This window comes from Taurulus bubalis (assembly GCF_910589615.1).
Source record: "Taurulus bubalis genome assembly, chromosome: 3".
NCBI lineage: Eukaryota > Metazoa > Chordata > Actinopteri > Perciformes > Cottidae > Taurulus > Taurulus bubalis.
In genome coordinates this window covers 42,975,295-42,992,821 of record NC_136591.1, presented here as the reverse complement: position 1 = coordinate 42,992,821, position 17,527 = coordinate 42,975,295, and the positions used below count along the sequence as shown (strand labels likewise).

At 51.3% G+C, this 17,527-nt stretch overlaps 3 protein-coding genes across 3 annotated transcripts in view; 2 read left to right on the top strand and 1 right to left on the bottom strand.

Moving 5' to 3' along the window:
- Positions 1-510: 510 nt before the first annotated feature.
- Positions 511-9,545, bottom strand: slc25a11 (solute carrier family 25 member 11). Its single transcript, XM_079214932.1, has 9 exons — positions 9,391-9,545; positions 6,718-6,870; positions 6,466-6,583; positions 5,964-6,052; positions 4,711-4,801; positions 4,521-4,611; positions 2,659-2,758; positions 1,280-1,331; positions 511-1,167 (listed from the first exon to the last, which is right to left on the bottom strand). Exons 1-9 carry the CDS (start codon positions 9,453-9,455, stop codon positions 1,012-1,014), a joined length of 915 nt encoding a protein of 304 aa, XP_079071058.1. The 5' UTR covers positions 9,456-9,545; the 3' UTR covers positions 511-1,011.
- Positions 9,546-10,104: 559 nt separating this feature from the next.
- On the top strand, positions 10,105-16,263 carry ift46 (intraflagellar transport 46 homolog (Chlamydomonas)). Its single transcript, XM_079215933.1, has 5 exons — positions 10,105-10,336; positions 10,811-11,079; positions 11,856-11,949; positions 14,340-14,471; positions 15,830-16,263. Exons 1-5 carry the CDS (start codon positions 10,235-10,237, stop codon positions 16,181-16,183), a joined length of 951 nt encoding a protein of 316 aa, XP_079072059.1. The 5' UTR covers positions 10,105-10,234; the 3' UTR covers positions 16,184-16,263.
- Positions 16,264-16,658: 395 nt separating this feature from the next.
- Positions 16,659-17,527, top strand: part of LOC306734543 (uncharacterized protein) — a gene marked incomplete at its 5' end in the record, with an annotated part of 18,339 nt that continues 17,470 nt past the window's right edge. Inside the window, one exon of the mRNA XM_079215900.1 lies at positions 16,659-16,721. Within this exon, the coding sequence (XP_079072026.1) occupies positions 16,659-16,721 (63 nt within the window). The remainder of the gene's footprint in view (positions 16,722-17,527) is intronic.

Below are 17,527 nucleotides of genomic sequence, written 5' to 3'. Positions count from 1 at the left end.
GTCAGTCAGTAACCTACTTCCTGTCGGCAGGACGACAGCCCATAATACCTGTCTGTCTGCCCACAGACTGCCACACAGTTTGATTGCTTCAGACTTTACTTCACTTAAAGCTCAACGACCTGCGATCATGAGACGATGTCATGGAGCCTACATTTCCCATCATGCACCTGGCTTCATTGTGATGAGGCTCTGAAGCAAATCATATTTATTGATCAATCAATCAAACGGCCCATTTTTACTATGCAGAACATTCAGTGTTTAAAAAACAACATCTATTTGAAGGAACCGTACATCTGTTTAAAGGAACCGTACATCTGTTTAAAGGAACCGTACATCTGTTTAAAGGAACCGTACATCTATTTAAAGGAACCGTACATCTGTTTAAAGGAACCGTACATCTGTTTAAAGGAACCGTACATCTGTTTAAAGGAACCGTACATCTGTTTAACAGTAAATAACGAGTTGTAATACTTCCAAGAATAAAAACACATAATACAATTCATAGAGCGACAAACAACAAGTGAGGCTCACACTGTTTATTCTCAATCTTTCCCATAATGCAGTGCGGCAGAGTCACACATTAACAAATAAGACTTTTCATTATTATTATTATTATTATTATAGACAACATCCCTAATGATGTTGAACTACATCTGGTCTACATTCTCTACAAAAAGAACTGAAAACACAGTATTCAGTGTGAGCGTGTACTTGTACATCTTTGTGAGGACCACTTTGGTGTCAAACCTTCAGAGTGAGGGTTCAGGTCTGGGTCTGGTTCAGGGTCTGGGTCAGGGCAATGCGTTGTGTGAATGGGGGGTCCCCACAAAGACAGAAGAACAGAGACGTGTGTGCTTATCTTAAAGGAACAGTGCACCAGAGTCTGTGAATAGAACAGCAGTGGGACTGTTCCTTTAAATGCTTCAGCTGAGTCCTGAAAGTGTGAGGTCACAAGGTCGTGTGTGTGTGTGTGTGTGTGTGTGTGTGTGTGTGTGTGTGTGTGTGTGTGTTTTAGCGGTCCAGGACCCTGGTCTTGTAGACCCGGTTCATTTGCTCCAGGAAGATGAAGGTCAGCACCGTGTGGGGTCCCAGGCGGGCGTAGTACGGCGTGAAGCCCTTCCACAGCGAGAAGAAGCCCTCGTTCCTCACCACGCGGACCAGGACCTCCTGGACACGGGGAGGACAAGTACAAGTACACGGTGAGTACACATACGAGTACACGGTGAGGACAAGTACAAGATATGATATATATAAATATATAAACAAACGTCTCACTCACCAAACCGTTTTTATACTCTGGTTTACCGTCGATCATTCTCATGCTCTGGATCCTGAGAGACCAGAAGGAAGTTAGAACCTGGTCTACCTGGTCTAGGTCTACCTGGTCTAGATCTACCTGGTCTAGGTCTACCTGGTCTAGGTCTACCTGGTCTAGGTCTACCTGGTCTAGATCTACCTGGTCTACATGGTCTACCTGGTCTAGGTCTACCTGGTCTACGTCTACATGGTCTACCTGGTCTACCTGGTCTAGGTCTCACCTGGTCTACGTCTACATGGTCTAGGTCTACCTGGTCTACGTCTACATGGTCTACGTCTACCTGGTCTACCTGGTCTACCTGGTCTAGGTCTCACCTGGTCTAGATCTACCTGGTCTACATGGTCTAGGTCCACCTGGTCTAGGTCCACCTGGTCTACATGGTCTAGGTCTCACCTGGTCTAGATGATCTACATGGTCTAGGTATCGCCTGGTCTAGATGGTCTAGGCATCACCTGGTCTACATGATCTACATGGTCTAGGTATCACCTGGTCTACCTGGTCTAGGTCTACATGGTCTAGGTCTCACCTGGTCTACCTGGTCTAGGTCTACATGGTCTAGGTCTCACCTGGTCTACGTGAGTCTGAGGTCTCACCTGGTCTAGGTCTCCCCTATTCTACCTGGTCTCACCTGGTCTACGTGGTCTCACCTGGTCTACATGGTCTAGATCTCACTAGGTCTCACCTGGTCTACATGGTTTAGGTCTCACCTGGTCTACGTGAATCTGAGGTCTCACCTGGTCTACATGGTCTCACCTGGTCTACATGGTCTAGGTCTCACCTGGTCTACGTGAATCTGAGGTCTCACCTGGTCTACATGGTCTCACTTGGTCTACATGGTCTAGGTCTCACCTGGTCTACGTGAATCTGGGGTCTCACCTGGTCTACATGGTCTCACCTGGTCTGGGTCTACGTGAGTCTGAGGACTCACCTGGTCTACCTGGTCTAGGTCTCACCTGGTCTAGGTCTACGTGAGTCTGAGGTCTCATCTGGTCTACATGGTCTAGGTCTCACCTGGTCTACATGAGTCTGGGTCTCACCTGGTCTACGTGGTCTCACATAGTCTAGGTCTCACCTGGTCTACGTGGTCTCACATAGTCTAGGTCTCACCTGGTCTACGTGAGTCTGGGTCTCACCTGGTCTACGTGAGTCTGAGGTCTCACCTGGTCTACGTGGTCTCACCTGGTCTACGTGGTCTCACCTGGTCTGGGTCTCACCTGGTCTACCTGGTCTGGGTCTCACCTGGCCTAGGTCTACCTGGTAGACCTCGTCTGGGTCTCACCTGGCCTAGGTCTACCTGGTCTAGGTCTACCTGGTCTAGGTCTACCTGGTTCTGGTCTCACCTGGTCTTGACGATGTCTACGGGCATGGATGCTGCCGTGGTGATGAGGCCACTGATCATACTGGCACAGAAGTGACACAGAATACCGTCGCTGACATACCCTGAAAGTACACAGAGTACACGGAGTACACGTTACAGGCCATGTTGGAGTCTGGTTTATGTTTTATCTGAGTATGTTTGTGTACCTGAGTGTAGTACAAGTGTGTGTACTGGTACCTGAGTGTAGTATAAGTGTGTGTACTGTGTGTACTGGTACCTGAGTGTAGCATACATGTGTGAACTGGTACCTGAGTGTAGTATAAGTGTGTGTACTGGGTGTACTGGTACCTGAGTGTAGGATAAGTGTGTGTACTGGTACCTGAGTGTAGTATAAGTGTGTGTACTGGGTGTACTGGTACCTGAGTGGAGTATAAGTGTGTGTACTGGGTGTACTGGTACCTGAGTGGAGTATAAGTGTGTGTACTGGTACTTGAGTGTAGTATAAGTGTGTGTACTGGTACCTGAGTGTAGTATAAGTGTGTGTACTGGTACCTGAGTGTAGTATAAGTGTGTGTACTGGTACCTGAGTGTAGTATAAGTGTGTGTACTGGTACCTGAGTGTAGGATAAGTGTGTGTACTGGTACCTGAGTGTAGTATACGTGTGTGTGTACTGGGTGTACTGGTACCTGAGTGTAGTATACATGTGTGTACTGGGTGTACTGGTACCTGAGTGTAGTATACATGTGTGTACTGGGTGTACTGGTACCTGAGTGTAGTATAAGTGTGTGTACTGGTACCTGAGTGTAGTCTAAGTGTGTGTACTGGGTGTACTGGTACCTGAGTGGAGTATAAGTGTGTGTACTGGTACCTGAGTGGAGTATAAGTGTGTGTACTGGTACCTGAGTGGAGTATAAGTGTGTGTACTGGCACCTGAGTGGAGTATAAGTGTGTGTACTGGTACCTGAGTGGAGTATAAGTGTGTGTACTGGTACCTGAGTGGAGTATAAGTGTGTGTACTGGTACCTGAGTGGAGTATAAGTGTGTGTACTGGTACCTGAGTGGAGTATAAGTGTGTGTACTGGTACTTGAGTGTAGTATAAGTGTGTGTACTGGTACCTGAGTGTAGTCTAAGTGTGTGTACTGGGTGTACTGGTACCTGAGTGGAGTATAAGTGTGTGTACTGGTACCTGAGTGGAGTATAAGTGTGTGTACTGGTACTTGAGTGTAGTATAAGTGTGTGTACTGGTACCTGAGTGTAGTATAAGTGTGTGTACTGGTACCTGAGTGTAGCATAAGTGTGTGTACTGGTACCTGAGTGTAGTATAAGTGTGTGTACTGGTACTTGAGTGTAGTATAAGTGTGTGTACTGGTACCTGAGTGTAGTCTAAGTGTGTGTACTGGGTGTACTGGTACCTGAGTGGAGTATAAGTGTGTGTACTGGTACTTGAGTGTAGTATAAGTGTGTGTACTGGTACCTGAGTGTAGTCTAAGTGTGTGTACTGGGTGTACTGGTACCTGAGTGGAGTATAAGTGTGTGTACTGGTACCTGAGTGGAGTATAAGTGTGTGTACTGGTACTTGAGTGTAGTATAAGTGTGTGTACTGGTACCTGAGTGTAGCATAAGTGTGTGTACTGGTACCTGAGTGTAGTATAAGTGTGTGTACTGGTACCTGAGTGTAGTATAAGTGTGTGTACTGGGTGTACTGGTAACTGAGTGTAGTATAAGTGTGTGTACTGGTACCTGAGTGTAGTATAAGTGTGTGTACTGGTACCTGAGTGTAGTATAAGTGTGTGTACTGGGTGTACTGGTAACTGAGTGTAGTATAAGTGTGTGTACTGGTACCTGAGTGTAGTATAAGTGTGTGTACTGGATGTACTGGTACCTGAGTCCAGCAGCGCCTGCTTGGACTGGGAGTACGAGGCCAGCTGAGCAGCGTTCACCACCACAGCTCGAGCCATGGTGGGAATACACCCCTACAACACAAACACAGTATTTACACACAGAGTACTTTCTCATCGAGTACTCCAAACGTGTACTTTAGGATGACGTCATCAGTGATGATGTGAGCTCACCCTCCACAGCGTGGTGACGCCCTCCTCTCTGGTGATCCTGGCCAGAGCGTTGAACACATTACTGTAGCCTCTCTTCTGGTCTGCAGGGAGACTGGAGAGACAGACAGGTAGAGAGACACAGACAGACAGGTAGAGAGAGAGACAGACAGGTAGAGAGAGACACAGACAGGTAGAGAGAGAGAGAGAGACACAGACAGGTAGAGAGAGAGAGAGAGACACAGACAGGTAGAGAGAGAGAGAGAGACAGACAGGTAGAGAGAGAGAGAGACAGGTATAGAGACACAGACAGGTAGAGAGAGAGACAGACAGGTAGAGAGAGAGAGACAGACAGGTAGAGAGAGAGAGACATAGACAGGTAGAGAAACATAGACAGGTAGAGAGAGACATAGACAGGTAGAGAAACATAGACAGGTAGAGAGAGACATAGACAGGTAGAGAGAGACATAGACAGGTAGAGAAACATAGACAGGTAGAGAGACACAGACAGGTAGAGACACACAGACAGGTAGAGACACACAGACAGGTAGAGAGAGAGAGACAGACAGGTAGAGAGAGAGACAGACAGGTAGAGAGAGAGACAGGTAGAGAGAGACAGGTAGAGAGAGACATAGACAGGTAGAGAGAGACATAGACAGGTAGAGAGAGACATAGACAGGTAGAGAGAGAGACAGACAGGTAGAGAGAGAGACATAGACAGGTAGAGAGAGAGAGACATAGACAGGTAGAGAGAGACATAGACAGGTAGAGAGAGAGACAGACAGGTAGAGAGAGAGAGACACAGACAGGTAGAGAGAGACAGACACAGACAGGTAGAGAGAGACAGACAGGTAGAGAGAGACAGACAGGTAGAGAGAGACAGACAGGTAGAGAGACACAGACAGGTAGAGAGAGACAGACAGGTAGAGAGACACAGACAGGTAGAGAGAGACATAGACAGGTAGAGAGAGACAGACAGGTAGAGAGACACAGACAGGTAGAGAGAGACATAGACAGGTAGAGAGAGACACAGACAGGTAGAGAGACACAGACAGGTAGAGAGAGACAGACAGGTAGAGAGAGACAGACAGGTAGAGAGACACAGACAGGTAGAGAGAGAGTTTATTTATAAAACATCACCTGGGTGATATGATCAACAGTGTGAAGTCCTGCTAGTTATTACAGATGTGTGTGTGTGTGTGTGTGTGTGTGTGTGTGTGTGTGTGTGTGTGTGTGTGTGTGTGTGTGTGTGTGTGTGTGTATACTGCCTGTCTCACCGTCCATCAGCCGTCATCCTGATCAAAGCGACCTCTGCTGGTGTCCCAACAAACGCTCCTGTAGCTCCGGCCGTCATCCCGATCAGCGCCTGTAGGGGGAGGAGCCAAAGCGTGAGTCTGAAAGCAGGCGAAGCGTCGACTGGAGGTTCCGACCTGAAAGCAGGCGAAGCGCCAGCTGGAGGCTCCGCCCTGAACGCAGGCGAAGCGTCAGCTGGAGGCTCCGCCCTGAACGCAGGCGAAGCGTCAGCTGGAGGCTCCGCCCTGAACGCAGGCGAAGCGTCAGCTGGAGGCTCCGCCCTGAACGCAGGCGAAGCGTCAGCTGGAGGCTCCGCCCTGAACGCAGGCGAAGCGTCAGCTGGAGGCTCCGCCCTGAACGCAGGCGAAGCGTCAGCTGGAGGCTCCGCCCTGAACGCAGGCGAAGCGTCAGCTGGAGGCTCCGCCCTGAACGCAGGCGAAGCGTCAGCTGGAGGCTCCGCCCTGAACGCAGGCGAAGCGTCAGTACCTTGAGGAAGAAGTTGGGCGGCCGTCCGTCTTCTCCGGTCATCTTCTCGAACAGAACCGTGTAGATCCCCAACCGGGTCGTCGTGTAGGTCGCCTGGCGCAGCAGCCCAGCAGACAGCCTGTACACAGAGTACTACATAAAGTACCACAGAGTACTACCTACCCCGTGTAGATGCCCCCCAGCCCCTCGGCCCTCAGGATGGACACCAGGGCGTGGAGAGTACTACATAAAGTACCACAGAGTACTACCTACCCCGTGTAGATGCCCCCCAGCCCCTCGGCCCTCAGGATGGACACCAGGGCGTGGACGCTGGTCTTGTATTCTCGGGCCGTGGTTCCTTGGCCGCTCAGCTGCATCCGGTTCTTCACCAGGTCCAACGGCTGCACGAAGACTGTCGCACCCATGCTGCACACAGACAGGTAGACAGACAGGTAGATGGGGAGAGACAGGGAAACAGGGAGAGAGAGAGACAGGTATTAGAGACAGTATTTATGTTGATCAGATGTTCTCAGGCAGAGAGAGAGAGAGACAGACAGACAGACAGACAGAAAGAGAGAGAGACACAGAGAGAGAGACAGACAGAGCGAGAGAGAGACAGACAGAGAGAGAGAGACAGGAGAGAGAGAGAGACAGACAGACAGACAGACAGAAAGAGAGAGAGACACAGAGAGAGAGACAGACAGAGCGAGAGAGAGACAGACAGAGAGAGAGAGACAGACACAGAGAGAGAGAGAGAGAGACAGGCAGGCAGACACAGAGAGAGACAGACAGGCAGAGTGTTGCTATAAACAGACTCAGTCCCAACATGGCCGCCCACAGCAGCTCAGTCGGCGACCTTTTAAAAAAGGTCAAGGGTCGTGACATTAAAGACGGATCAGGGCAGAAATGACCCACAATGCAACAGTGGAGCTGGAATTCAACCTTCTGGAGTCTCCAGCCTTCTGGGACACCGTCACTGTCTTTATTATATTTAATTAATTACTAACCTACGAGTAAATAACAATACAGAACACTTTATTATCACTTCTGGGAAATAAAGATAAACTGCAAACTAATGCTGATGATTTCCACATGAATGCATTGTTGCTCTAAGCATTTAAAGTCCAGACCAAAGGAAACGCTCCTCTGGAGACGGTTGTTGTCTTCATGCCTTCAGATCAGAAACAGATCAACATACCATGACCTCATCCATCGACACGCAAGCGCTTAGCGACAGCTAGCAGCTACGGTTAGCAATACGGTGAGAGACTACGGTTAGCAAGACGGTGAGAGGCTACGGTTAGCAAGACGGTGAGAGGCTACGGTTAGCAAGACGGTGAGAGGCTACGGTTAGCCAGACAGTTAGAGGCCACAGTTAGCCAGACAGTTAGAGGCCACAGTTAGCCAGACAGTTAGAGGCCACAGTTAGCCAGACAGTTAGAGGCCACAGTTAGCCAGACAGTTAGAGGCCACAGTTAGCCAGACAGTTAGAGGCCACAGTTAGCCAGATAGTTAGAGGCCACAGTTAGCCAGATAGTTAGAGGCCACAGTTAGCCAGATAGTTAGAGGCCACAGTTAGCCAGACAGTTAGAGGCCACAGTTAGCCAGATAGTTAGAGGCTACGGTTAGCCAGATAGTTAGAGGCCACAGTTAGCCAGACAGTTAGAGGCCACAGTTAGCCAGATAGTTAGAGGCTACGGTTAGCCAGATAGTTAGAGGCTACGGTTAGCCAGATAGTTAGAGGCTACGGTTAGCCAGATAGTTAGAGGCTACGGTTAGCCAGATAGTTAGAGGCTACGGTTAGCCAGATAGTTAGAGGCTACGGTTAGCCAGACAGTTAGAGGCTACGGTTAGCCAGACAGTTAGAGGCTACGGTTAGCCAGACAGTTAGAGGCTACGGTTAGCCAGACAGTTAGAGGCTACGGTTAGCCAGACAGTTAGAGGCTACGGTTAGCCAGACAGTTAGAGGCTACGGTTAGCCAGACAGTTAGAGGCTACGGTTAGCCAGACAGTTAGAGGCTACGGTTAGCCAGACAGTTAGAGGCTACGGTTAGCCAGACAGTTAGAGGCCACGGTTAGAATAAAATGAAGTTATTTGTTGTTATCAACTGGTTTTCTAACAATGGCTAACCTTTCCTACTGGTTGTACTGGGCTTACCGTTAGCCTATCATTTAGCATAGTTGTTAGCCTAGCATAAATTGCCATAGTAAATGGCTTTGGTGAAGGGTTTACAGGAACCGGTCCTCGTATCTCCTCATCTTTCATGGTATCTTCAGAACTGGGAGTCGGCTGGTCTGAGGTCTGTTTTTATGAGCAGTGTGACCTCATAGCTGTACTATGTACTGTGTACTATGTACCATGTACTGTGTGTACTCTGTACTGTGTAACACAACCACTGAGCTAGCTGTACTTCTTACTGTACACCTCAGAGGTACTTGTAGTACTTTACTTAAAAGCATGATTAAACCAAACAGAAATGAAGGAGCTACAATGTAACATGCACATTAATGAAGTATTGATCCAGAAATATACACACACATACACACACACACACACACACACACACACACATACATACATACATATATATACACACACACATACTACTTATTCTACCTTAAACACTCTAACGACATTCTGCTGATACTTAAATTACGTCTTAAATGCAGGACTTTAACACAAAGTGATGTATTAGTACATTTACTTAATTAGAGGATGTGACGTCACTGTCAATTAACTAGATAGATCTCTCTGACGTCGGTCACAGATGACGTGAGGGTTAGTACACTGACCAGTTTACCTCACGTTAACGTCACCAGAGTAACCAGAATAACCAGTTAGTACCAGTTAGCAGCTGGTAGCACCAGTTAGCAGCTGTTAGCACCAGCTAGCTTCCCTGACTGCTGACTGACATTAGCACGTTAGCACGTCCTCACGTGACCTACCCGGCCAGCCCCCCGAACAGGAACTTGATGGCCTTCGGAGAGGTCTTCGGCTTCGCCTCCGCCATGTTTGAGTGCCGGTCCGATTCCCCCTGAGTGCCTGTGAGCCGAACACCTGCTCTCTCTCGCCGGTACAGCAGCGTAGCGGCCGGGCCAAGGTGACTCTGTGCAGCGGCAGGCTGGGAGGCCTGCCGACCAATCAGGAGGCGAGCAGGCTCCAGCGGACCAATCAGGAGGCGAGCAGGAAGATCCAGCGAACGGCGACGGTCGGTTGGTTGCCTTCAGGAGCCCCCGTTAATCTGAGCTCAAAGGAGTAAAACGATCACGTTGGTGATTTAGTGTAAATATGAAACACATTTGAATTAATTTTAACCGTAAATGTAGTTGTTTCGTTTCTGACTGATTTATTTTGGAGCAGCTCACATATCAAATGTGTTTTACACTTATATTGACAATAGATACAGTTGCTTCTATAAAGAGCTATTTGTTACAGTCCAGAATTGATAAATGCTATTATTATGGTTTTTATTTGATAAATACTATTATTATTATTGTTGTTATTTTATGTCCCGCCATTAGATGGAGGTGTTTCCTCGTTTGTGTTTCCACTGGTTTTTAAATAAAGTTACAATAAAAAAACTGTCCCGTGATGCATTGCGGGCTCCGTTGCCAGGATACAGCTCTCAGTAGCTCGTTGTTAGCTAAACTTTAAGAACCGTCTGTTCGCGTCCTCGCGCGGTGAAATCCTCCGGGAACCGGAACCAGAACCTCAACGGCGGGAAACCGGGAGGTCCACGGTCCAACGGGAGGTCCGCGGGAGGTGAACGGGAGGTCCCCGGTCCGTCCCATGGAGCGCGCTGCCCGGGACAGAGACGTCAGCCTGCTGAAGAACCAGCCGTACGACGAGAGCCTGGAGGTGCTGGACCCGGAGGAGCTGCACAGCCCGCAGGTAATGACGTCACCTAACGCTACTACAGGTAATGACGTCACCTAACGCTACTACCTGTACGTTACTACAGGTAATGACGTCACCTGTAACGCTACTACCTGTACGTTACTACAGGTAATGACGTCACCTAACGCTACTACAGGTAATGACGTCACCTAACGCTACTACCTGTACGTTACTACAGGTAATGACGTCACCTGTAACGCTACTACCTGTACGTTACTACAGGTAATGACGTCACCTAACGCTACTACCTGTACGTTACTACAGGTAATGACGTACAGGTAGTAGAGTTATGACAGGTAACATTTTATTGTGAAAATACTTAGCCCAGACCAGTAGTCAGACCTGCACTTTAAAAAGTACACAAGTATGATCAGCTTTGTGTAGTTAAAGTACACAAGTACTACCTTAAAGTATGTGTAGCTGCACTAGAAGGACAGTCAGTATAGAAGATGAGTCCTGTCTCTTCAGCCGGAGTACAGGAGGGGGCGTGGCCTGTTGTCCACCAACAGCGACGAGCTGGACGAGGACCGTGCGCCTCAGAGAGAGGAAGAGGAGGAGGAGGAGGAGGAGGAAGAGGAGGAGGAGGAGGAAGGGGAAGAGGAGGAGGACTCTGACGAGGAGGACTCTGATGAAGACGAGGAGCCCGGCCAGGCCCCAGAGGGAGCCTACGACCCGGCGGACTACGCCAACCTGCCCGTCAGCACCGAGATCAAGGAGCTGTTCCAGTACATCACCCGGTGAGCCTCTTACCCATGATGCACCTGTCACCTTCTGCTGCTCTGAGTGTAGTATGTTACCCATGATGCACCAGACACCCTTGTGTCCTCTCTTCTTGCTTGGTTTCCTTGTGTCCTCTCTCCCTGCTTGGTTTCCTTGTGTCCTCCCTCCTCGCTTGGTTTCCTTGTGTCCTCTCTCCTCGCTTGGTTCCCTTGTGTCCTCCCTCCTCGCTTGGTTTCCTTGTGTCCTCTCTCCTCGCTTGGTTTCCTTGGTCTCTCCATGCATCCCTGGTGGGAGGAACTAAGACACAAGGAAAGGACGCAAGTGAGGGAAACGGGGATGCAGTTTAGAGACTTGGGATGTGCCCTCTGTGAGTGTAGCATATTACCCATGATGCACCATTCACCTTCTCCTCTCTGTGAGTGTAGCATATTACCCATGATGCACCATTCACCATCTCCTCTCTGTGAGTGTAGCATATTACCCATGATGCACCATTCACCATCTCCTCTCTGTGAGTGTAGCATATTACCCATGATGCACCATTCACCTTCTCCTCTCTGTGAGTGTAGCATATTACCCATGATGCACCAGTCACCTTCTCCTCTCTGTGAGTGTAGCATATTACCCATGATGCACCAGTCACCTTCTCCTCTCTGTGAGTGTAGCATATTACCCATGATGCACCATTCACCTTCTCCTCTCTGTGAGTGTAGCATATTACCCATGATGCACCAGTCACCTTCTCCTCTCTGTGAGTGTAGCATATTACCCATGATGCACCTCCTCCCCCCAGCTACAGCCCCCCGGTCCTGGAGCTGGACCACAGCCTGAAGCCCTTCATCCCGGACTTCATCCCGGCTGTGGGCGACATCGACGCCTTCCTCAAGGTAGGACATGTGACCAGCTGGTCCAATCACGTCGCAGCGTCCTGTCCCACACAAGCACAGTCTGTGTGCCTCTGGCCTGTGTCTAACTAATTAAATTCCTGTGTCCCCTGTCCCCTGTCCCCTGTCCCCTAACCCCTGTCCCCTGTCCCCTGTCCCCTAACCCCTGTCCCCTGTCCCCTGTCTCCTAACCCCTGTCCCCAGGCCCCTAACCCCTGTCCCCTGTCCCCTAACCCCTGTCCCCTGTCCCCTGTCTCCTAACCCCTGTCCCCAGGCCCCTGTCCCCTGTCCCCTGTCCCCTAACCCCTGTCCCCTGTCCCCTGTCCCCAGGCCCCTAACCCCTGTCCCCTGTCCCCTAACCCCTAACCCCTGTCCCCTGTCCCCTGTCCCCTAACCCCTAACCCCTGTCCCCTGTCCCCAGGCCCCTAACCCCTGTCCCCTGTCCCCAGGCCCCTAACCCCTGTCCCCTGTCCCCTAACCCCTGTCCCCTGTCCCCTGTCTCCTAACCCCTGTCCCCTGTCCCCTAACCCCTGTCCCCTGTCCCCTGTCTCCTAACCCCTGTCCCCAGGCCCCTAACCCCTGTCCCCTGTCCCCTGTCCCCTAACCCCTGTCCCCTGTCTCCTAACCCCTGTCCCCAGGCCCCTAACCCCTGTCCCCTGTCCCCTGTCCCCTAACCCCTAACCCCTGTCCCCTGTCCCCTAACCCCTAACCCCTGTCCCCTGTCCCCAGGCCCCTAACCCCTGTCCCCTGTCCCCAGGCCCCTAACCCCTGTCCCCTGTCCCCTAACCCCTGTCCCCTGTCCCCTGTCTCCTAACCCCTGTCCCCAGGCCCCTAACCCCTGTCCCCTGTCCCCTGTCCCCTAACCCCTGTCCCCTGTCTCCTAACCCCTGTCCCCAGGCCCCTAACCCCTGTCCCCTGTCCCCTGTCCCCTAACCCCTAACCCCTGTCCCCTGTCCCCTAACCCCTAACCCCTGTCCCCTGTCCCCAGGCCCCTAACCCCTGTCCCCTGTCCCCAGGCCCCTAACCCCTGTCCCCTGTCCCCTAACCCCTGTCCCCTGTCCCCTAACCCCTGTCCCCTGTCACCAGGCCCCTAACCCCTGTCCCCTGTCCCCTAACCCCTGTCCCCTGTCCCCAGGCCCCTAACCCCTGTCCCCTAACCCCTGTCCCCTGTCCCCTGTCCCCTAACCCCTGTCCCCTAACCCCTGTCCCCTAACCCCTGTCCCCTGTCCCCTAACCCCTGTCCCCTGTCCCCTGTCTCCTAACCCCTGTCCCCTGTCCCCTGTCTCCTAACCCCTGTCCCCAGGCCCCTAACCCCTGTCCCCTGTCCCCAGGCCCCTGTCCCCTGTCCCCTGTCCCCTAACCCCTGTCCCCTGTCCCCTGTCCCCAGGCCCCTAACCCCTGTCCCCTGTCCCCTGTCCCCTAACCCCTAACCCCTGTCCCCTGTCCCCTGTCCCCTAACCCCTGTCCCCTGTCCCCAGGCCCCTAACCCCTGTCCCCTGTCCCCAGGCCCCTAACCCCTGTCCCCTGTCCCCTAACCCCTGTCCCCTGTCCCCTGTCTCCTAACCCCTGTCCCCTGTCCCCTAACCCCTGTCCCCTGTCCCCTGTCTCCTAACCCCTGTCCCCAGGCCCCTAACCCCTGTCCCCTGTCCCCTAACCCCTGTCCCCTGTCTCCTAACCCCTGTCCCCAGGCCCCTAACCCCTGTCCCCTGTCCCCTGTCCCCTAACCCCTAACCCCTGTCCCCTGTCCCCTAACCCCTAACCCCTGTCCCCTGTCCCCAGGCCCCTAACCCCTGTCCCCTGTCCCCAGGCCCCTAACCCCTGTCCCCTGTCCCCTAACCCCTGTCCCCTGTCCCCTAACCCCTGTCCCCTGTCACCAGGCCCCTAACCCCTGTCCCCTGTCCCCTAACCCCTGTCCCCTGTCCCCAGGCCCCTAACCCCTGTCCCCTAACCCCTGTCCCCTGTCCCCTGTCCCCTAACCCCTGTCCCCTAACCCCTGTCCCCTAACCCCTAACCCCTGTCCCCTAACCCCTGTCCCCTGTCCCCAGGCCCCTAACCCCTGTCCCCTGTCCCCTAACCCCTGTCCCCAGGCCCCTAACCCCTGTCCCCAGGCCCCTAACCCCTGTCCCCTAACCCCTGTCCCCTGTCCCCTAACCCCTGTCCCCTAACCCCTGTCCCCTGTCCCCAGGCCCCTAACCCCTGTCCCCTGTCCCCTAACCCCTGTTCTCTGTGTCCCCAGCTGAAGATGGTGACCAGCGTCCCCTGTCCCCTGCCCCCTCGCCCCTGTCCCCTAATCTCTAACCTCTGACCTGTGTCTAACCTCTGACCTGTGTCTAACCTCTGACCTGTGTCTAACCTCTGACCTGTGTCTAACCTCTGACCCGTGTGGCGTTCAGGTGCCGCGGCCGGATGGGAAAGCGGACGGTCTGGGTCTGATGCTGCTGGACGAGCCCAGCGTGAAGCAGTCTGACCCCACGGTGATGTCACTGTGGCTGAGTGAGGAGAGCAAGCAGCAGGGGGCAGCAGAGGTGAGGCTGTCTGTCTGTTAGCTGTCTGTCTGTTAGCTGTCTGTTAGCTGTCTGTTAGCTGTCTGTCTGTCTGTTAGCTGTCTGTTAGCTGTCTGTCTGTTAGCTGTCAGCTGTCTGTCAGCTGTCTGTCAGCTGTCTGTTAGCTGTCTGTTAGCTGTCTGTCTGTCTGTGTGCTGTCTGTCTGTCTGTCTGTTAGCTGTCTGTCTGTCTGTTAGCTGTCTGTTAGCTGTCTGTCTGTTAGCTGTCAGCTGTCTGTTAGCTGTCTGTTAGCTGTCTGTCTGTTAGCTGTCTGTTAGCTGTCTGTTAGCTGTCTGTCTGTCTGTTAGCTGTCAGCTGTCTGTTAGCTGTCTGTTAGCTGTCTGTCTGTTAGCTGTCAGCTGTCTGTTAGCTGTCTGTTAGCTGTCTGTTAGCTGTCTGTCTGTCTGTGTGCTGTCTGTCTGTCTGTCTGTCTGTTAGCTGTCTGTCTCAGCTTCCTGTCCCCAGCTGAAGAAGGTGACCAGCGTCCCCTGTCCCCTAACCCCTAACCCCTGTCCCCTGTCCCCTAACCCCTGTCCCCTGTCCCCTAACCCCTAACCCTTGTCCCCTGTCCCCTGTCCCCTAACCCCTGTCCTCTGTGTCCCCAGCTGAAGATGGTGACCAGCGTCCCCTGTCCCCTGTCCTCTGTCCCCTGTCCCCTAACCCCTGTCCTCTGTGTCCCCAGCTGAAGATGGTGACCAGCGTCCCCTGTCCCCTGTCCCCTGTCCCCTGTCCCCTGTCCCCTAACCCCTGTCCCCTGTCCCCTGTCCCCTAACCCCTGTCCTCTGTGTCCCCAGCTGAAGAAGGTGACCAGCGTCCCCTGTCCCCTAACCCCTGTCCCCTAACCCCTAACCCTTGTCCCCTGTCCCCTAACCCCTGTCCCCTGTCCCCTGTTCCCTGTCCCCTGTCCCCTGTCTCCTAACCCCTGTCCCCTGTCCCCTAACCCCTGTCCTCTGTGTCCCCAGCTGAAGAAGGTGACCAGCGTCCCCTGTCCCCTAACCCCTGTCCTCTGTGTCCCCAGCTGAAGAAGGTGACCAGCGTCCCCTGTCCCCTAACCCCTGTCCCCTGTCCCCTAACCCCTGTCCCCTGTCCCCTAACCCCTGTCCTCTGTGTCCCCAGCTGAAGAAGGTGACCAGCGTCCCCTGTCCCCTGTCCCCTGTGCCCTAACCCCTGTCCTCTGTGTCCCCAGCTGAAGAAGGTGACCAGCGTCCCCTGTCCCCTAACCCCTGTCCCCTGTCCCCTGTCCCCTAACCCCTGTCCTCTGTGTCCCCAGCTGAAGAAGGTGACCAGCGTCCCCTGTCCCCTGTCCCCTGTCCCCTAACCCCTGTCCTCTGTGTCCCCAGCTGAAGAAGGTGACCAGCGTCCCCTGTCCCCTGGGGGACCCCCGGGTGGTGGACAGCTGGGTGGACAGCATCGGGGCCCTGCACCGCTCCAAGCCTCCCACCAGCGTGCAGTTCGGGCGCTGCATGCCGGACATCGACAGCCTGATGCAGGAGTGGCCCCCGCAGCTGGAGCAGCTGATTGGCCGCCTGCAGCTGCCGCCGGCGCGGCTGCTCTGTGGCCCCGCCCACTACGCCGACGCCATCTGCGCCCTGCTGGACATCCCTGTGTACTGCAGCCGCATCCAGAGCCTGTACCTGCTGTTCAGCCTGTACCTGGAGTTCAGGGACTGGCTGCCCCTGACCCAGAGGGACTAGTGCTTATACACACATATATATATATTATTTATATATATATGTGTGTGTGTATATATATAATTAGTGTGTATAAGCACTAGTCCCTCTATATACTACATATACATATACTATGTAGCTGGAGTTCAGGGACTAGTACTTATACACACATATATATAAATATATTTATATAATTGTATATAAATATATATTTGAAATATATATTTATATAAATATAATAATATTTAAATATATATATATATATATATAAATATTATTATCATCTTTGCTTCTATGAATTTATTAAATTGTTGTGAAAACATGAATGTTTCCTTAATTGAATGTTTCATTAATAAAGTTCTCATATAAATACTTTAATAAACACTAATAATTAAATTCATTAACAAAACCACGCCTTTGTCCTTTCCTCCCACAATGCACTGCACTGTTATCGTTTCCTTCTCCCACAATGCACTGCACTGTTGTTGAGGCTGCCAACATGGCGGCTCCTGACTGCGTCTTCATCAGAACGCTGACCCGGTCCAGACCCGGGCCCGACCAGGTCTGACCGCGGCACGGTGGTGTTGTTGTTTATTATTATTGTTATTGTTGTTATTATTGTTATTATTATATTATGACCGTAACCACCAGACTTCGTTCACGTGCTCCTTTAACGCGGTTTGCTTCTTGACTCGCACAACAACAACAACATTAATATTGTTATTAATAATAATAATAATAATAATAATGATGCCTGTAAACGGGCTCTTTGCTTTTCTCCATGAACGCGAGCTTTTCAAAGTAAAAGCTCCACCAGACCCAGAGAGGACGAGCTCTGGTTCTGGTTCTGGTTCTGGTTCTTAAAGATCCTCTTCGGGGTGCTGGACCCGCTGGATGGAAGTCCCGGAGAACCAGAACCAGGACTGAGAGAACCAGGACTGAGAGAACCCTGCTGCTGTAGAATGAGAGGTTCTCTAAAGGGACCCTGGTGCTGAGACACTACCGCTTTAGTCCACAGGGGGCGCTAGAACCACCACTACTGTTTTTACATTATATATATATATATATAATATATTATACATATATAATATATGTATAATATATAATGTAAAAATATATTCTTATACATATATAATATATATGTATAACATATATATTACATTATATGTTATACATATAATGTAATATATATGTATAACATATATATTACATTATATGTTATATATGTATAAATATATAAATGTAATATATATATATATATATATATATAATGTATATATAATATATAACATATTAGTGTTATTAAAACACCAACGATAAAACACTTATTTATATTTCTGATATTTATTGTGTTTGTATTGTCCTGCC

Coding starts and splice junctions, on each gene's coding strand:
- slc25a11 (XM_079214932.1), bottom strand. CDS start 9,455: ATGGCGGAGGCGAAGCCGAAGACCTCTCCGAAGGCCATCAAGTTCCTG. Junction 6,871..9,390: donor CTGTTCGGGGGGCTGGCCGG/GTAGGTCACGTG, acceptor GTCTGTGTGCAG/CATGGGTGCGACAGTCTTCG. Junction 4,802..5,963: donor AGGATGACGGCTGATGGACG/GTGAGACAGGCA, acceptor CTGTCTCTCCAG/TCTCCCTGCAGACCAGAAGA.
- ift46 (XM_079215933.1), top strand. CDS start 10,235: ATGGAGCGCGCTGCCCGGGACAGAGACGTCAGCCTGCTGAAGAACCAG. Junction 10,337..10,810: donor AGGAGCTGCACAGCCCGCAG/GTAATGACGTCA, acceptor CTGTCTCTTCAG/CCGGAGTACAGGAGGGGGCG. Junction 14,472..15,829: donor AGCAGCAGGGGGCAGCAGAG/GTGAGGCTGTCT, acceptor CTGTGTCCCCAG/CTGAAGAAGGTGACCAGCGT.